This window comes from Phoxinus phoxinus (genome assembly GCF_949152265.1).
Source record: "Phoxinus phoxinus genome assembly, chromosome: 23".
Classification (NCBI taxonomy): Eukaryota; Metazoa; Chordata; class Actinopteri; order Cypriniformes; family Leuciscidae; genus Phoxinus; species Phoxinus phoxinus.
Genome location: NC_136898.1, coordinates 4,479,417 through 4,496,527, shown reverse-complemented (window position 1 = coordinate 4,496,527; position 17,111 = coordinate 4,479,417). Strand labels below are relative to the sequence as shown.

The window sequence follows — 17,111 nt, the reverse complement described above, 5'->3', positions numbered from 1 at the left end:
AATAGATGCTCCTTCATTGAAGGATTGTTGCAATATGAGAGATTAATGACTACAGGGGTGGGCTGAGCAACACTGGGCTAATTAAGCGCCATTAATGATCATCACTCTGCAGTAATTAATCTGGAGAGCTATAAGGAAATGCATTTCATGGATACAACCTCCAAAACTAGTAGTAGTAAAAAGCATTTTGGCTTAATACTGAAAACTGATGCTTATTAGTGGTCTTTGCTGTCATATCAAGAGACTTGGGTGGGCTTGGACCAGTTAGAAAGCAACCCAGAATAAACTAGCAACCGCATAGCAACACCCTAGCATTGTGGCATTGAATTTTGCTAGGGCAAACACCCCTAAATATGTATTATATCCGACAATCGATATGAGATGATACATTTTTGATACATCTGTTGATTATTTCTTTCATTAATTGGATTTTAAAAAGACATTTTTCAGCATGTTGTTGAGATTAAAATGTAATGCTAATCTTGGTCATTATTTTCTAAATATAAATATTCCAATTTTTTTTTTTTTAAATAAACTTTTATTAAATTTTTTTACCAATTGTTTATTAATTTTAGTTTAAATAAATTTTTTTAAATATATTTAGTGTATTATTTTTTATATATTATTATTGTATATATCATTTATCGCAATATAATCATTTATTAATGTAGAAATTATTATTTATGAATTTGTATTATATATATATATAATATATATATATAGCCTATATATATATATATATTAAATTTTTCTTTCTGTAAAATGATGAAGGGTCTCCATTAATGATGATTCTCCAATAATCAATAAGGACATTTGTGTTTAATGTTTTAAATCAGCCTAATCAAACTAATAATAACCATAAAAAGAAAAACTTCAGTAGAAATGTACAACCAAATTACATATGCTCTGTACAGTTTAAGGTTAATTTTGTTTGCGGTGGGGGGAGGGGGTCTTTTTTGTGTGTGTGATCACCTATATATTATGCATCTTTATTCTTTAGTTGTAAGAACGTGCACTAACCATAAATAGGCAAATCCTGCAGTATAGCATCGCAGAGAGGCTGAAATCAGACGCAGGTTTAATAAACGTCTCTTTACACGGACGAGCTGGTGTAATTGCTAATGAAAACGGCCGCACAAGCATGTAAATATTGCTAAGCCTGCTTCAGTCAAGTGGTTATCAAAACACGACAATGGAGGATCTCATTTTGTCGCTGCCGCCCACCTCCCTTTCTCATCCTCCGCTCGATCCTCTCATTATCCCTGTAGGTGAAGCTCATTCTGATCAACTCTGTCACTCCTCTGAGTGACTCTTCTTCCTGCCCCCCCTCGACTCAACAGCGTTCATCCACCTTTCTTTTGCAGCTGTGGGGTGTCTGACCTAAATCGGTGAGGAAGGAGAAGAAAATGGAAGCAGAGAGGGATGTTAAGGGGACAGTGTTAGAGGTGTGGGGCGGCTGACAGCCATTGATGTTGGCGACAAATTACGGATTTTAATTATTATTATTTATTTTATATATATATATATATATATATATATATATATATATATTTAAAAATTATATATATATATATATATATATATATATATATATATATATATATATAAAAGTAATGATTCTCCACTAATAATTAATGAATTAATGATTTCAATTTAATTAATTAATTAATTATATATATATTTTTTATTCATTCATTAAATTTTATGAATATATATATATATATATATATATATATATATATATATATATACATTAAGTTTAATAAATGAATTAATTAAATATATATATATATATATATATATATATATATATATATATATATATATATATATATATATATATATATACATACATATATACATTTAAAAAAATAAACTAATCATTAATGAACTTTGTCGTTAATGTTGGGGTCTGACCTGAAGAGGGATGTTGAGGGGACAGTGTTAGGGGTGTGGGGCGCATGACAGCCATTGATGTTGGCGGCAAATTAGCATGTGTGCTAATCAAGCTTCACCCCCGAGAGTGGAGACAGACGGAGAGGCAGTGGGGTGGGGCGGAGGGGGTCTTGTAGTCATTATTAACGTTGTTCAATCTAAATGGACACGCACAAAGAAGCACCCTCTTTGGTCAGAACAAGCTCCCTGATCGCTTAAATAATTGAGCGGGGTTGAAGGCGTTATCTTTGTACAGGGCTTGGATCTCAAAGCGCCGGCTGCCATGAGAACCTCCGCTTTTCCACATCTTTTCTTTTTGGAAATCAAAGCGCTATAAATAGCCCTCTCCGTCCTTCCCTCTCTCCCTCCCTCCCTCCCCGGCTCCTTCCGTCGACGCAGAGCGTGAGGATCCTGCAGTAAGACGCTGTAGCGTTCGGGTCGTCCACGTCGAAACGCACGGGTTGCGACCCGTTGCTCTTGTTTTAAAGCTCTCGCTTTGCACCGGCTTTTGTCTCCCGGGCGATGCAGTCTGGAGAATTCTCACACACACACACACACACACACACACTGACTGCGGTGCAGCAGCCCGAGAGATGCCACATGCTGTCAAATCTTGCTCCTTTGTGTGCGGCGCTGGCTGCTTTTTAAACTGTGATTGGTGGAAAGCCTCCAACTCGAGGAAACGATTGCAAAACCCACCCTATGAAAGCACGGAGAAAGATGTGCTGGCGCAGTCAGTTGTCGATTAACCCCTCGAGCCTCTGGGCAGAACCGCAGCCATCTGAGAGCCCTACGAATGAAATTGGTTAAAGCCACCACAGCGGCAGAAGCTTCTGTCTCAGTGAGTCGAAGCGGAAACAGACCCTTTGTTTTGATTGAGTCATGTCACTCTTAACGTGTCTGTCTTTCTTTCTTTTTTTCTTTTGCAGACTGCCTGCTAGGTTGAGGAGATTCGGGGTGCCCCATAGACCCCTAGGTTCCTCCGATGAACCCCATCAACTCCATGAAACCTGCCCTGCCTCCAACGCCACACAGGTCAGTATCTCCTGCACGTCGAGTCAAAGTGTGACTCGCCCACTGTTTCCTCTCTAACGACATTGAACTCTCAAACTGACACCTGCTTCCCTGAGCGCTGCATCTAACAGTCGAAGCTCTACCGCTGATGTTTTGATTGTTGATTTTGCATATTTTAACTACTGTTTGGATATAGCTTCAGGGAAGCAATGTGTTTTAATTGTTTTGCAGTCTTATCTGGATGAGATTAGCCTTGGCGTGCAGTTCAATTGTGTTTATTTCCCTCTTATGAATTAGGTTGAACCTTTAAAATGAACCTTTCTTTGATGGTTCTCAGGTTCACTCTTCATATCAAGAACCTCATTTGGCTGTACACAGGTCCCCAAGTTGCTATACGGTTATTTGGAGAGTAAAAAAACAAGTTCTTGATTTTACACTTTAGGTATTTCAAGATAAGTACCAGCACATGGATTTAAAAGTTCTTCGTGGAACTTTTTTTTTTGTGTGTTCTTTTTTTGTAGCTTTATTTTTAAAGGGAAATTACACCCAAAATTGACTAATCTGGCATTTACTCACCCTTGTGAGTTTCAGACACACATGACTGACTTTCTTCTGAGGAACACAAAAGGAAGTTAAGCAGAATGTCAAACATGATGTTAATCATAAAATGAAAGTTAATGCTGCACATAAATAGTTTAGACTTCTATTTTATGTAAATATATTATTTTATTATGCGCCTAACATCTATTTCTTGTGTGTGTTCCACTGATGAAAAGAATTCATACAGGTTTTGGATGATATGGGTGTGCGTAAATGATGACAGAATTTGCATTTTTGGGGGAACAACCCTTTTAAGAGTGCTTATTTCTCCAAACCAGCAAAGAGAAATATACAAACCTAATTGCTTAATGTGCTTTGGGTATTTTAAAGTTGATTTTAAGCTTTCATAGTAATTTGGTCTTTTAAATATTTAGTAAATGGTGCACTGCAGGCTCCCGTAGGTAGGTGTACTTGGCACATTTTCATAAGTTTTAGTGATATTTGAGCACATAAATGGAATTATGTTGCTTTAGAGGCGATAATGAAGCAAACAGTCTGAATATGTAAAGTTGTCTTCGCTCTCACCGCAGTAAACTGAAGATAAATTGCCCACAGAAGCACATGCATTGGGGCCCAAACTGAATCCGCACGCCCACATCTTCTCCTATTATTTGCAGAGCTCTCAGTCAGCTTGAGAGTTGAGTTTTTTTAATTTTGATTGGCTGCCTCGTCTCTGAGCTGCTGATTGGCTTCTAGGGGGTTTGGCTTTGAAACCACAGTTTCCTGTTTCGCAGAGAAGGGGTATCTGGTGGTTTTCCTGCAGAGGAACTTTAAGAGAAACCTCTGCCTCCTATGGAATGTCTCTAAGCTGCCGATAGTTCATTTTGTTTACTTGCTAAAGCAGTGCAATGACCAGCCTCAACGAGACGCACGCTTTGAGCCTTTGTCGGAACCTCAATATCCTGTGGGCCGCAGGCCAGTGGATACTTTGCCGCAGATCGAAGTGGAAATGTGTCAAGAAGGGGATCTTGTCTTTCTACGAGGGCTTTAGAAAGAGGAGTCTTTCATGTGGCAGTGGGGTTGAGGTGTCTCGGGTCAGTCCGGGTGAGAAGCTGTTCAGAGCCAGTTATCACTCAATAAACCCGCGCAGGTTTCATTTTCTTGATACTCTTGTTGCCGCTTGGATAGGTTTTACCTGGAATGCTCCCTTTTGGTGTCCAAGGTTTTTTGCCCATCTCGCCAATGAGTAGTGACTAGAGATAATTTACTGGCCACTGTATTTAACTGTACTTAGATTTTTCATTTCCATATACATACTACCTTTACTATATATTGCAATGCATCACAATATTGCAAGAGAATCACTGCTGAAACTGACAAAAGCGTTTTTGGGCTTATTTAGTGGACTCACCTTTTTGTTAGACTAAAGAACAATTTTGTTTCTTAAAGACAATAAGAAATCTTTTGAATGTGCAAGTATTGGTACTCTGTTGTCATGCAATACAGAAAGAAAAAAAGTTTACTAGCAAAGTGTGACTGACTAGTAGTAAAAGCCTAATATTGTCATTGTTCAGGCCTGAAAAGGTTTTGGATTTTTTATCATACCGTATGTTAATTAAAAAAAATATTGTATAATATGACTTGCTGTTTTTTTATTGTTTGTTTTTTTATTGTATTTATATGATATTTGTATTTTTGTATTTTAATTTGTGCCATGAAATTAGCTTTGAATGCTGACATGGCATTAAATAAAATAATCTGAATCTGTCATTGTTCAGTGTCATATACTAGAAAGTATATTGAGACTTTTTGTCATTTTTAAAAAATATTTTTGCTCATGTACATTGGTTAACATGCAAGATTTGTCTGTAAGATTTAAAAAAAATAATAATAATTTGTAAGAAGTCTCGTCTGCTCACCAAGGCTGCATTTATTTGAAAAATACAGTAAAAACAGTAGTTTTATTTAAAATAACTCTTTTCTATTTTAATATCTGTTAAAATTGTATTTATTCCTGTGATCAAAGCTGGATTTTCCGCATCATTACTCCAGTCTTCAGTGTCACATGATCCTTCAGAAATCATTATAATATGATGATTAGGTGATTTTGAAGAAACATTTATTATTATCAATGTTGAAAACAGTTGTGCTGCTTCATATATTTGTGGAAACATGACCGTTTTTTCAGCATACTTTAATGAATAGAAAATTCAGAAGAATGTAATTTATTTAATATAGAAATCTTTTGTAACATTTAAATAACTTTACTGTCAGTCAATTTGATGCATCCTTGATTGATAAAAGTATTAAAATATTTACTGATGTTTGCATGTTATGGCATAAAACAAGTTACCAGCCAACTCCGCTTGATCTCATATTGGTCATTTTGGGCTCTGTTCAATCCTTTTTGTCCTTAATGGACTTATTGGGCACATTATATCCTTCAAGACTTTTTTTCTAATTTGTAAGCACCCCTAAAATGCATGTAGATGCGAGTTCTGTCAGACCCATATGTGTGCATATTTTTGCCCTGTAATGTATGGGTAAACTAGACACCATATTTAACATGGATGAAAAGGAGGCTTTGAAGGGTAGATTGCACAGTGTCGTAAATCATGTCTAATTTTGACATGCTTCTCAGAATTATGTATTTTTTTAAAAGATGTACTTGGTACAACTGATTGAACATTCATCCATCACAGTCTCGTTGTAATTCAAGTCAAAGTAAATATGGCGTTGACTCTAACTAAGGTGCGTTTCCATGTTCTAATCAGCATGTGATGTAGTTTGGCTAATTATGGAAAGATGGCGAGCGATTATTGAGAGCGATCTGGTTTGATCCAGTTACACAGAAAACAGTAGATACACACACTTACTCTCTCACCCCCCCTCTCCCTTGGCATCGTTACTCTTTCCTGTCTCTAAGTGACTGTGGAGTCGCCATGGAAACATTGTGCCGAGTACCTCCAGATCATGTGGCTGTGGCACGTCTGAAGTCTCTCTCTCTCTCTCTCTCTCTCTCTCTCTCTCTCTCTCTCTCTCTCTCTCTCCCTCTCTCTCTCTCTCTCTCTCTCTCTCTCTCTCTCTCTCTCTCATACATACACACACTTCACACCATATGCTGATATCATACCAAGACAAAAGATGTAGATGGAATATAATGTGGATCTGGCTGTGGATAATACGAGGCCGATCAGTGAAAAGTGAATTAAGAGCTTTTTGTAGAGGAAGCACTCAGATGCATTAATAACCCCGGTGTCTGTGTGTTTCTCTCGCCCCGCAGTGACGCCTCTTACCCATATGATCCTGTCCCCTGGCAGCAAGGCCCCAATCAGCCTGCCGGCTCCCTCTCTGTGGTAACCACAGTGTGGGGGGTAACCAATCCTTCACCCAGCCAGGTAAGGAGGAGTGATGACATCACCAGCTTGTTTACCTCAGAGCAGAGAAAGCACTGCATGTCCCCGGGATGTCCTAGTCATGTCTGGCTCTCTAACGAAACATTATTTTTCGTTTGAATTTTGTTGTCAAGGAATCAGCATTCAGAGTTGTTCTTGTTTTTTTGAGAAATGCTTATTAATAAATATAGTAATTAATAAATATTCAATTCTTATAAATCCTTATTTTTTATAATAAGTAATTAAAGAATAAGTCATTAAAAAAATGAATGAATGAATAAATAAAAAAATGGGTTACACTTCATTTTAAAGTGTCTTAAAGAGTAATATTAAGTAACTACATGTACTTACTATGGGGTTAGGAGTAGGGGTTGGTTTGGTTTTGCATGTAATTATGCATAATTTATAGTAAGTTATTACTTTAGTAACTACATGTAACATGTAATAATGACACTGTAAAATAAAGTGTTACCAATATTAATTAGATAATTGAACAATGCATTGTTAAAGTTAATATTGTGGCTTTATATACTTAATGGTCAGTCAGACACTTGCATGTGTCATTAGATGGAGTTACGAGGTTTAGTCACAAGCTCTTTTTATTAAATATAAAATTATTGGTTAAATATTTGCAAAACCCACAGGCAGACGTAAAGGGAGACCAATAGCAATGATTTATGAAATAAATGGCGAAATAAGGTCTCCACCCGAAAGTGAAAATATACGGTATTATAATAATAATATATAAAATGTAAGATATATCAGCAAGTAATACCAAACGAAAAATTTGTTCAATTACATTTATGACTGAGCTAAAAAGTCAAATTCTCTTTTCGCCAGGTTTTTGGTGCTCCCATGGGTCCAGGCGGAAACTCAGCCGGTGGTCACATGATGCCTGGCAACAGCCCGGGGATGAACTCCCCGCAGTTCATGAGCCAGCAGGGCTACCCCGAGCCCAACAAGGGCTACATGCAGCAGGGCATGTACGGCCGGCCCAGCGGGGGATACCCAGCCGGACCTGGATATGGGGGCAGGTGAGGAAATGCAAATATTGTCCATGCGGTCATGCGTTCATGAGTGTCTGTGTGGTTGTGCGGCTGTATTTAGTCTCTGCTCCTCGTGGGAGTTGCGTGACGTCAGGCAGCTAGTGGACGTCACCGCAGTGGGGGATGTGTGCGCTGTAATGTCCCACGCCTGCGCTGACTCAGAAACACACACTCACACGGATGCGTCCCTTAAGATCAATTTGCATCGCAATAAATCTTTTGAATCACTGACTCGGAGCAGTCAGCATCCCCCTTGGCACGCCAGACCACTCACGCAACACCTTGCTGCCACGACAACATGAATAATCAGTTCCACTTATGCCACCCTCTACAAATATGCCGGGTCACATTATTGAGCATTTTATAACATGAATGGGATGCTCTAACCGGTTTGTCTTCTCTTTAGTTACCCCAATAACGGAGGGGGTTCCCTCGGGATGCCGCCCCATGGAGTTCGTCCGCCCACCGATTTCACCCAAGCGGCCGCCGCTGCTGCCGTAGCCGCCGCCGCTGCCACGGCAACAGCCACCGCCACGGCAACAGTCGCTGCGATACAGGAGAAGCAAAACCAGGAGCTGAACTACGGGCCGGTAAGCGACCTGACTTAGCTGTGTTCACATTATGTGCGGTTGACCTTTGTTGATGTGAACTGCACTAAAGGGAAGGTCATTGGAATAGATCTCCACATGCTTAAATGTTTAGAAATAAATCGTGTACCTTGTTTAATATCTTTTAAAAAAATTTTTTTATAAATGCTGTTAATCGGATTGCTGATCTTTTTTTGTTATTGTGGTAAATGTTTTGCACTCCACTTCAGAAATCTTGTGTGACACACAGTAACCTCTGATTTCATTGCGCTCAAATTGCCCCCTGCTGGACGAATGCGGATAAACGAGCACTGATTCCAAAAACATGGCTTTAATTATTGCAACCAAAAAAAGCAAAGTATTTTCCCCTCATTTTTTCCAGCAGATTTCACATGCCTCCTGTCTGCCTGGGTTTAGATGGCAGACATCATGGCCACACAGGACTTTGATTGTTTACGATGGTGACCTAGTTGCCGTTTCCCTTTCATGCCCAGGGCCCGACGGCCATAAGTCACGGCAGCAGGCACGTCTCCAGCCATTGTTACCCAACGCTGGTTCTGATGGGTGTGGATCTCTGTGTTGTTTTGCTCTACAGATGGGTGGTGCTTCCTCTTACAACACCCAGTTCCTGTCGCACTCTGGACCCCGTGGGCCGCCCGGCATGGCCCCGTCCGGGATGGTCGGCTCCAGACCTCCTTCCATGGGACCCATGTACACACAGCAGGGCCAGAGGTTGCCCCAGCATCCCGTCTACCCAGGAGGCCAGCAGGGTCCTCCACGCCACCAGCAGGGCTTGAAACGCCCCTACAACTCGGATGTGAGTGGAGACTCGCTGTTCACCAACTTGACCTTTCAGATGTCACCGTACCTCTGACAAAACTAGACATGCTCCCGACAAGAAGGCTGTTCCACTAGGTTCTAAGATACACAAGCTAATATTTTTTGAATGGCTTTTTGTTAGGGTCAATATTACTAACTAGATGTTAAAGACAGTCTGTTTGAGGACTCAACAATCTAATCTAAAAGGCTAAAAATATCAGGATAGTGCTGACACTTGCTTTAATCCTGCAATGACTGTTGTTCATTTCTTACAGGGATTTCCGGGACAGCAGTACGGTCCCGGTATGGGAGCTGGGAGCCCGTACCCAGGCCAGCCCATGCAGTACCATCCTGGGCCACAGCGGTCCGCTCCTTCCCCGTCTTACCCAACCCACCGAATGCCCCTCCAGCAACCCAATATGGGCCAGTATCCTGCAGGACCAGGAAACCCCAGCCAGTACTACAAGGTACAAAGATCATCATTATTATTGCATCAGTATATTTGAAAAAAGCCCTGCTACGGTTAAGCAAGACACTTCAAATCAATTTAGGTACTTTCTGAAAGTTATAGTCATACTTTTCCGTTTGAATGCTATCGGAAAGCTTTCACTTGCAAATTGCAACACATTGCAGGCTGCAAGCAGTATCATGTTTCCCAAAGAACAGGTTCCTTTTGTCCGTATTAGTGACAAACAAGCTGCCGTTTTTAGAGAAACACACTGGCATTTGATACTGACGAATACGGCAATGAACTTTAAAGAGGCAACTAGTCGTGAAAAGATTTTTTGGTAGTACCAATGAAACCCGAACCAACCCAGGTGGTTTAAATTCCATTCTGGGTTTGGAATTACAGCGGTAGATTATCACCATTGTCATACCGCTGTAGTGTGCACTTTAACATGCTCAGGGTCCTTTCCAAAACCGAGTGTGCCTTGCCATGCTGGGAAATGCAGGTCCAAATTTAAAATATAAGATGTTAGATGCTATGGCTACTTTCTAATGAATGCATTGCAATGAGCTCTCTAAACTTGTGCTTAACTGGGGGTTGGGTTGACTCACTCTGTTTTAAGTCTGATGTTGAAAGAGTTTTGTTTGCTTAACAGGCGGACCAGTTTAACGGACAGGGCAACAGCCACAACAGCCTGTCCTCAGGAGTGACGGGAGCTGGGTACACCACCTTCAACCAGGCCACCGTCAATGGGGTTGGTGTCCTCTCTTGCATGCATGTGTGTTTGGTGAAACATGAGTCAGTAGGAGCTGCCTGTTAATATTTCACCATTTCGTGAGCGCCACGATTGGACTTTGGCAGCTGAGGTCCAAACTCCACACAGCTGAATCTGTTTTTGCTGAGTATCGGTTATGAAAAATCTGACTGTAAAGATAATTTGGCCTCAGTTTGTAAAGCCTGCACACGTGTCTTGTTTTTTTCCACAGCCCGGACGTGCGATGCCAGGATATCCCAGCTCTCCTCTCCCAGGAAACCCCACTCCTCCCATGACCCCCGGCAGTTCGATTCCATATATGTCCCCTGGTCAAGACGTCAAATCGCCCTTCCTCCATGACGTCAAACCCAATATCAACTCTCTGCAGCCCCCTACAGGTAACACACAGCGCTGCATGTAAGACAACACCCCTCTTATCTCAGGAATCCTTGTATATAATTCTCTGATGTAAATGGAAATAAAAAAGTTTAATTGTCAAATTAAATGTTTATCACATGCGGAAAAGTTTTTTCCCCTCTTTCCTCACATAAGACGAAAACGCGGTTATATAATGCTGTTCAGTTCAGTTCATCTTTATTCATTTCCCGAAGGCAATTTGGTTGCAGCAAACAAGCATACACATAAAACAATGTCACACACGCATAGACATTGCCCTTATGTGTGTTTTATTCCACATAAGGGCAGTGTTGTGCTAGTGTTATTTATATGCTATTATAATATTTATATATTTTCGTTTTAGTAATTTTTTTTAAACTTTTTTATATTTATTTAGCTTTTTATTTGTATTAATTTTATTACTTCAACTTTATTTAACTCAGTTAGCTGCCATGGCTTCATTTCAACATTTTATTTTAAATGAAAGATTTTTAATAGTTTTCGCTTAGTTAACAATAACAACACTGCAAAAAAGGATTTTCCCCATCATGTTGGCCTCCATGTTGAGATCACATGACCACTTGATCCACTAGTATCCTCATTTTTGTAACCCCCTATGAGATGCTATCTTTAGTGGAATAAATAATGCATGAAAAATGCATCTGTGAAATAAGGTATTATGACATTGTTTACTTTACAAGAAGCTAGAATTGTGTCAGCAAAATTTGTATCATCCAGAGAAATTTAAGCCATTATAGTATTTACTAACTTTAGGCTACATCTAGAATTTTCGGGAAATTGTTGTTGTCTCTTTCCCACTTTGCCTTTGTTTCTTGCCAGATGAGAATTGATTAAAAACCATGTGGTACCTCAGTAACTGAAACTCTTCTGTTTGTAGGAAACCCCAGTGATGACCTGCGTCTGACCTTCCCTGTACGGGACGGGGTGGTGTTGGAGCCCTTCAGATTGGAGCACAACCTGGCCGTCAGCAACCACGTCTTCCAGCTGCGAGACTCCGTGTATAAGACTCTTATGATGAGGTCAGAGTGCAACATCTGTCCCTTGCAGTCTTTGTGTTTGTGAGTGTTTAATGTGTCAGTGTTGTCGCATTCAATATTTAACCTTGCCCATCGTGTGTTTAACAGGCCTGATCTGGAGCTGCAGTTTAAGTGCTATCACCACGAAGACCGGCAGATGAACACCAACTGGCCGGCGTCGGTGCAGGTGAGCGTCAACGCCACACCTCTCACCATCGAGCGCGGGGACAACAAGACCTCCCACAAACCCCTTTACCTGAAGCATGTGTGCCAGCCAGGACGCAACACCATCCAGATAACGGTCACGGCCTGTTGCTGTGTGAGTACAGAGATTCACATCGCACATTTTCTTCTAGTTAATTACAAACATCCCGTCTAATACATGTTTTATATGGGTCAGTGTTCATTTCCTGTTTCTTTTTTCCTCGTAGTCTCATCTGTTCGTGCTGCAGCTGGTTCACAGGCCGTCAGTGCGCTCCGTGCTCCAGGGTCTGATGAAGAAGAGGCTCCTGCCAGCGGAGCACTGTGTCACTAAGAGTGAGTAATGCCATGATCTTTTGCACATACACTAAAATCCAGAAGATTGGGGGCAGTAAGATATGTTTTTAAGTATTTCAAATTCTTTAATTCAGCGAAGACACATTGACTTGATCAAAATGACAATGAAGACATATATAATGTTACATAAGATTTCTTATTTTAACTAAATGCTATTTCTTTTTAACTTTTAATTCATCATCAAAAAAGAATGCATCATGGTTTTCACACAAATATTAAGCAGCAAAAAGCATTGATAATAATAGTAAATGTTTATCAGCATATTAGATTTCTGAAGGATCATGTGACACTGAAGACTGGAGATGTTGAAAATTCAGCTTTGATCACAGGAATAAATTACATTTTAAATTATATTTCACAATATTACATTTTTTTTCTGTATTTTTTTATCAAATAAATGCAGCCTTGGTGAGCAGAAGAGACATTAAAAAATCTTACCGACCCCAAACTTGTGTACTCATCCTTCTATCTTCTTCCACAGTTAAGAGGAACTTCAGTAGCGGGACCATCCCAGGAACTCCCGGCCTTAACGGCGAGGACGGCGTGGAACAGACGGCCATCAAGGTCTCGCTCAAGTGTCCGATCACCTTCCGGCGCATCCAGCTTCCTGCCAGGGGCCACGACTGCAGACACATACAGGTGATGAGGCCCGAAGTTTAAATCACATGACTTCATGAAGTGAGTTTCTGTGGTAAATAACGTCTTTGTTTGTCCACAGTGCTTTGACCTGGAATCGTACCTGCAGCTCAACTGTGAGAGAGGAACTTGGCGCTGTCCTGTGTGCAAGTAAGAACCTTCTTCCCCTCTTGCTTTTTATCTTTGTGATATTTTTGTTATTTTAAAACTAAGAAAATGATTAGGGATGCACGATTTATCCATACCGTAGTAGTTGTCTGACGATATTACAGATTTTTGGGAACAGACAACAATGGATTTATAATTGTGTATGCATTGCACAATTCTTTTTTTCTTTTTTTCATACAACGCTCACTTAGTTATTTCAAACTCTAAATTTAATAACATTGGTAAATGTAGTCTTTACAAATCTCAGAATTAATATAACTAAACATTCTAACAGTTACTCTGATTAATTAATTTAGTTTTTTTTTTATCTAGACAAAATAGTATAGAATTTTTATCTTTATTTTAACAAATATGTATTTATATTATTGTGTTAATAATAATATTCGAATAATATTTAATTAATCTTAAAATATATATATATTTTTATAAATATTTTGCTTTAATATTATTTTATATATTTTTTTGCCATTATTGGCCATAACATAAATAGTTATTGGCTTATCAGCCTGTAAAATATCATATTGCATATCGCTGTATCTCTAAAAAATGTGTTTCACATGGTATATAGCTGACATCTTTGTACAGTTTTACAAACTCATTTGTTCCTTACAGTAAAACAGCTCTTCTGGAGGGGCTAGAAGTGGACCAGTACATGTTGGGCATTCTGATCTATATCCAAAAGTAAGTTTCTTTGCAATAATGTTACTCTGTAGCCTCTAAACTGTGATTGAAAAATACAGATATCCTAAATTATACTTTTATCAGTTGTAATCTGCCAGTCGTGCATCGTACAGACCGTACATGGACTGTTTGCTGACCATGTGAAGTGTACTGCACACAAAAATGGCAAGATCTGGGTGAAATAGGCCTATCCGATATGATAGGCTGGCATCTACCCAATTTCCCAGAGTCAGAGTGCACAGATTGTTGTTTATAAATTCCCAGGCTGTTTTAACAAGCATTTCCAAGGAAGAACTGGCTCCCTCATTTTCCAAAATGGCATTAGTATCACAAGTATTGTCCAGTTTGCACTCCATCAAAGGTTATCAGTTGATTTATGTAGGGGTCAGACATCCCCTTCCTGTCTAAGTTTAAGCTTCTTGGCCAAAATAAGCTGCAGTGTGTTCTGTATTTTCAGTTTTTAACTTCTTTCTCCTTGTGCTTAGTTCGGACTATGAGGAGATCACCATTGATCCGGTGTGCAGCTGGAAGCCAGTCCCGGTGAAACCAGACCTGCATATTAAAGAGGACCCAGACGGCCCTGCCCTGAAACGCTGTCGCACCCTGAGCCCTAGTCATATGATCTTGCCCAGCGTCATGGAGATGATTGCAGCTTTGGGCCCGGCCTCCTCGCCCTACCAGTCTCTGCCACAAGGTGGCAGCAGCAGCACGCCTGATTATCCCAGCCAAGGTGTGTGACGCATCTGATTGTAAAGGCCTCATAAGGACCACAAAAGCATTTATGTGCTTATAAAAATGTTTCAGTGAGCATTTTATTATTGAATACTCTGCTTTGGAGTCATAATAGATTTGGATGAAGTGCATTTTACCTCCAGTTGGTTCATTGTCGCGTATCTTTCAGGAGGCTCGGGATACTCTAACCAACCAGGCTTTTCGGACTTTCCCAATGCCCCTGGCACACCGACCCTTGGGGAGTTTTCCTCCGGGCCGCCCCCACTGTCCTACCAGTCTGACCTGCCGAGTGGGCTCCTTACCCCAGAAAAACCTGTGGGACACCCGATGTCAGGACAGGTGGGCTTTCCTGTAAATACTATTTTAGCATAAGGGATTGATAAAGTATGTCCTTCTGTCTGTTTGTCTGTCTGTCTATTCATTAGGGCTGCACGATATATCGAAATATCGTAAATGCACATATCGCATTATGCATCTGAATGATTTTAATATGCTACTTCAAACAGTTGTGTAAAGTTTTAGGTCGACGCAAATAGCAGAGAACAGACTGGGTACGCGACTGTTACTTACTTGACATTTAAAAAGAGTAAAGCGGCAGAAAACAACTCATTGCAATACTCGCTCTGTCTGACACACACCTGAAGCGCGCACACAGAAAGCTGCCTCTCAGACAGTGTGCGATCCCGAATTCAGTTCTCTTTTGCTGCTTATTGCACTCAAACTGTTGTGGCGAGTTTTCATGTAAACACAGTCCATTATGTCTTAAGTGAATGTAAACAGTTGGGAAAGAATGCAGATGTGTCATTAGGATGCTTGCTTTATGTCTTAAAATGTCAGGAGCCTAAAACAGTAAACCTGCTGCTGTCTGTCAAACGACAATAGAAAAGTTTAAAATCACTAAACTGCTGTTGACTGAATAACTTTTGTAGCTTTAATATGAATCGATGTATATTTAATTCATGTGAAGACTATGCAGTGTTTTAGTTTTACATTTGTTTATTCCTTTTCTGTATTGTTTCGTACTTGAATCCTACTGTTAAATAGATTTAATGTAGGCCTATCTGAAAAGCATAAAGCACTGTTTATTTAATTTGTATCTTTGTTTTATTGTATTTGTCCTATAGTTGAAATTTGCTTCTTTGTTCTTATTTTTAATAAGAAAGATAAATTAAAATAGCAAAAATAACTAATCATCCACCCCTAGTTTCAGGTGTTTTTGATTTCCTGGATGTTCTTGATAAGTTTTCAGGTTGATATAACTATATATTACCAAGTTGAGCAAAGAGTTGTTGGTATTTAAATAGTTTGTTTTTGTTTACATTGATATTAAAATGGCATTGTCAGATTTGTGACATTTACTTTTTATGTAATGCTAAAACACTGCTGTTCACTTTTTAGTTGTAGTGATGCTTTCTTTTCCCAGAAAGAATGTGAAACATTAATTGGTTATCATTTTCAGTTTTTAAATATTATTTAAATTGATTTTATACACTTTAAGCAATATCGTATAGCATGCCGAATATCGCATTATTTAACAAGTTATCAGATATCGCATTTTTCTTCAATATCGTGCAGCCCTACTATTCATCTGTCTATCCTTCTGTCTGTCTGTCTGTAGCTATGCATCTGTCTATATGTCTATCCATCTGTCCAACTATTAGAGGTCGACCGATTGATCGGTTTTGCCGATTAATCGGCACCGATAACTGATTGCTTGTACAATCGGTTATCAGCAAAAATAAATACCGATATGTTTTCCGGCTTGCGTCCGTTGCTGAAGCGGCTGAGAAGGGTCCGCTGTCATTATACAGTACGAAAGCGGCCTCTAGAGGCGAAATAAAAACGATCACTGACGCCTCGTGGAGTAGTTTTGACACGCGAGACTGCGCGCTGCACGGAGCGGGACGTTTCAGATGCAGATTTAAAGCATAGACAACGAAACGGTATGTATACAGTACACTACACTACATGTTTTCATATCATTATCAATTTGTTGACTAGATGCTGCATTAGTAGAGAAAGAACAGCAGTATGTTTGCCGTCGAGGCTGAGGCTAACATTAGTAGTACCTCAAGCGGTTAAAACGTGTGACAAAAATACACGCAAATCTGACTATTAGTAGTACCTCAAGCGGTTAAAACGTGTGACAAAAATACACGCAAATCTGACTCAAATGTTTAGTGTCACAATATATCAGTATTTAAAGCTTGTGACGTGAGAAAGCAAAGTGACATGTTCATGCAGCTGACAGAAACAAATCAAAAATGCATCCAATTTCAGTTATTTTTTTATCATCATAGAAGCAAATAACATGTGAAAGTATACATATGCATATTTCAATGCTATGGCCTTTGTGCAGACATTT

The 17,111-nt window shown here is 39.6% G+C and overlaps 1 protein-coding gene across 3 annotated transcripts in view; it reads left to right on the top strand.

Moving 5' to 3' along the window:
* Positions 1 to 17,111, top strand: part of zmiz2 (zinc finger, MIZ-type containing 2) — a 50,767-nt gene that overhangs the window by 25,786 nt on the left and 7,870 nt on the right. For 2 of the 3 annotated variants that reach the window (XM_079599202.1, XM_079599203.1), the window contains exons 2-17: positions 2,865 to 2,970; positions 6,773 to 6,887; positions 7,725 to 7,918; positions 8,337 to 8,520; positions 9,113 to 9,334; positions 9,612 to 9,803; positions 10,440 to 10,538; positions 10,771 to 10,936; positions 11,833 to 11,974; positions 12,080 to 12,290; positions 12,403 to 12,508; positions 13,011 to 13,168; positions 13,248 to 13,315; positions 13,946 to 14,014; positions 14,500 to 14,744; positions 14,916 to 15,085. In XM_079599202.1, the coding sequence (XP_079455328.1) occupies positions 2,921 to 2,970; positions 6,773 to 6,887; positions 7,725 to 7,918; positions 8,337 to 8,520; positions 9,113 to 9,334; positions 9,612 to 9,803; positions 10,440 to 10,538; positions 10,771 to 10,936; positions 11,833 to 11,974; positions 12,080 to 12,290; positions 12,403 to 12,508; positions 13,011 to 13,168; positions 13,248 to 13,315; positions 13,946 to 14,014; positions 14,500 to 14,744; positions 14,916 to 15,085 (2,391 nt within the window). In that variant the 5' untranslated portion in view covers positions 2,865 to 2,920. Of the gene's footprint in view, positions 1 to 2,755; positions 2,777 to 2,864; positions 2,971 to 6,772; positions 6,888 to 7,724; positions 7,919 to 8,336; positions 8,521 to 9,112; positions 9,335 to 9,611; positions 9,804 to 10,439; positions 10,539 to 10,770; positions 10,937 to 11,832; positions 11,975 to 12,079; positions 12,291 to 12,402; positions 12,509 to 13,010; positions 13,169 to 13,247; positions 13,316 to 13,945; positions 14,015 to 14,499; positions 14,745 to 14,915; positions 15,086 to 17,111 lie in introns of those variants that run through there. The other variant, XM_079599204.1, reaches the window with a different exon arrangement.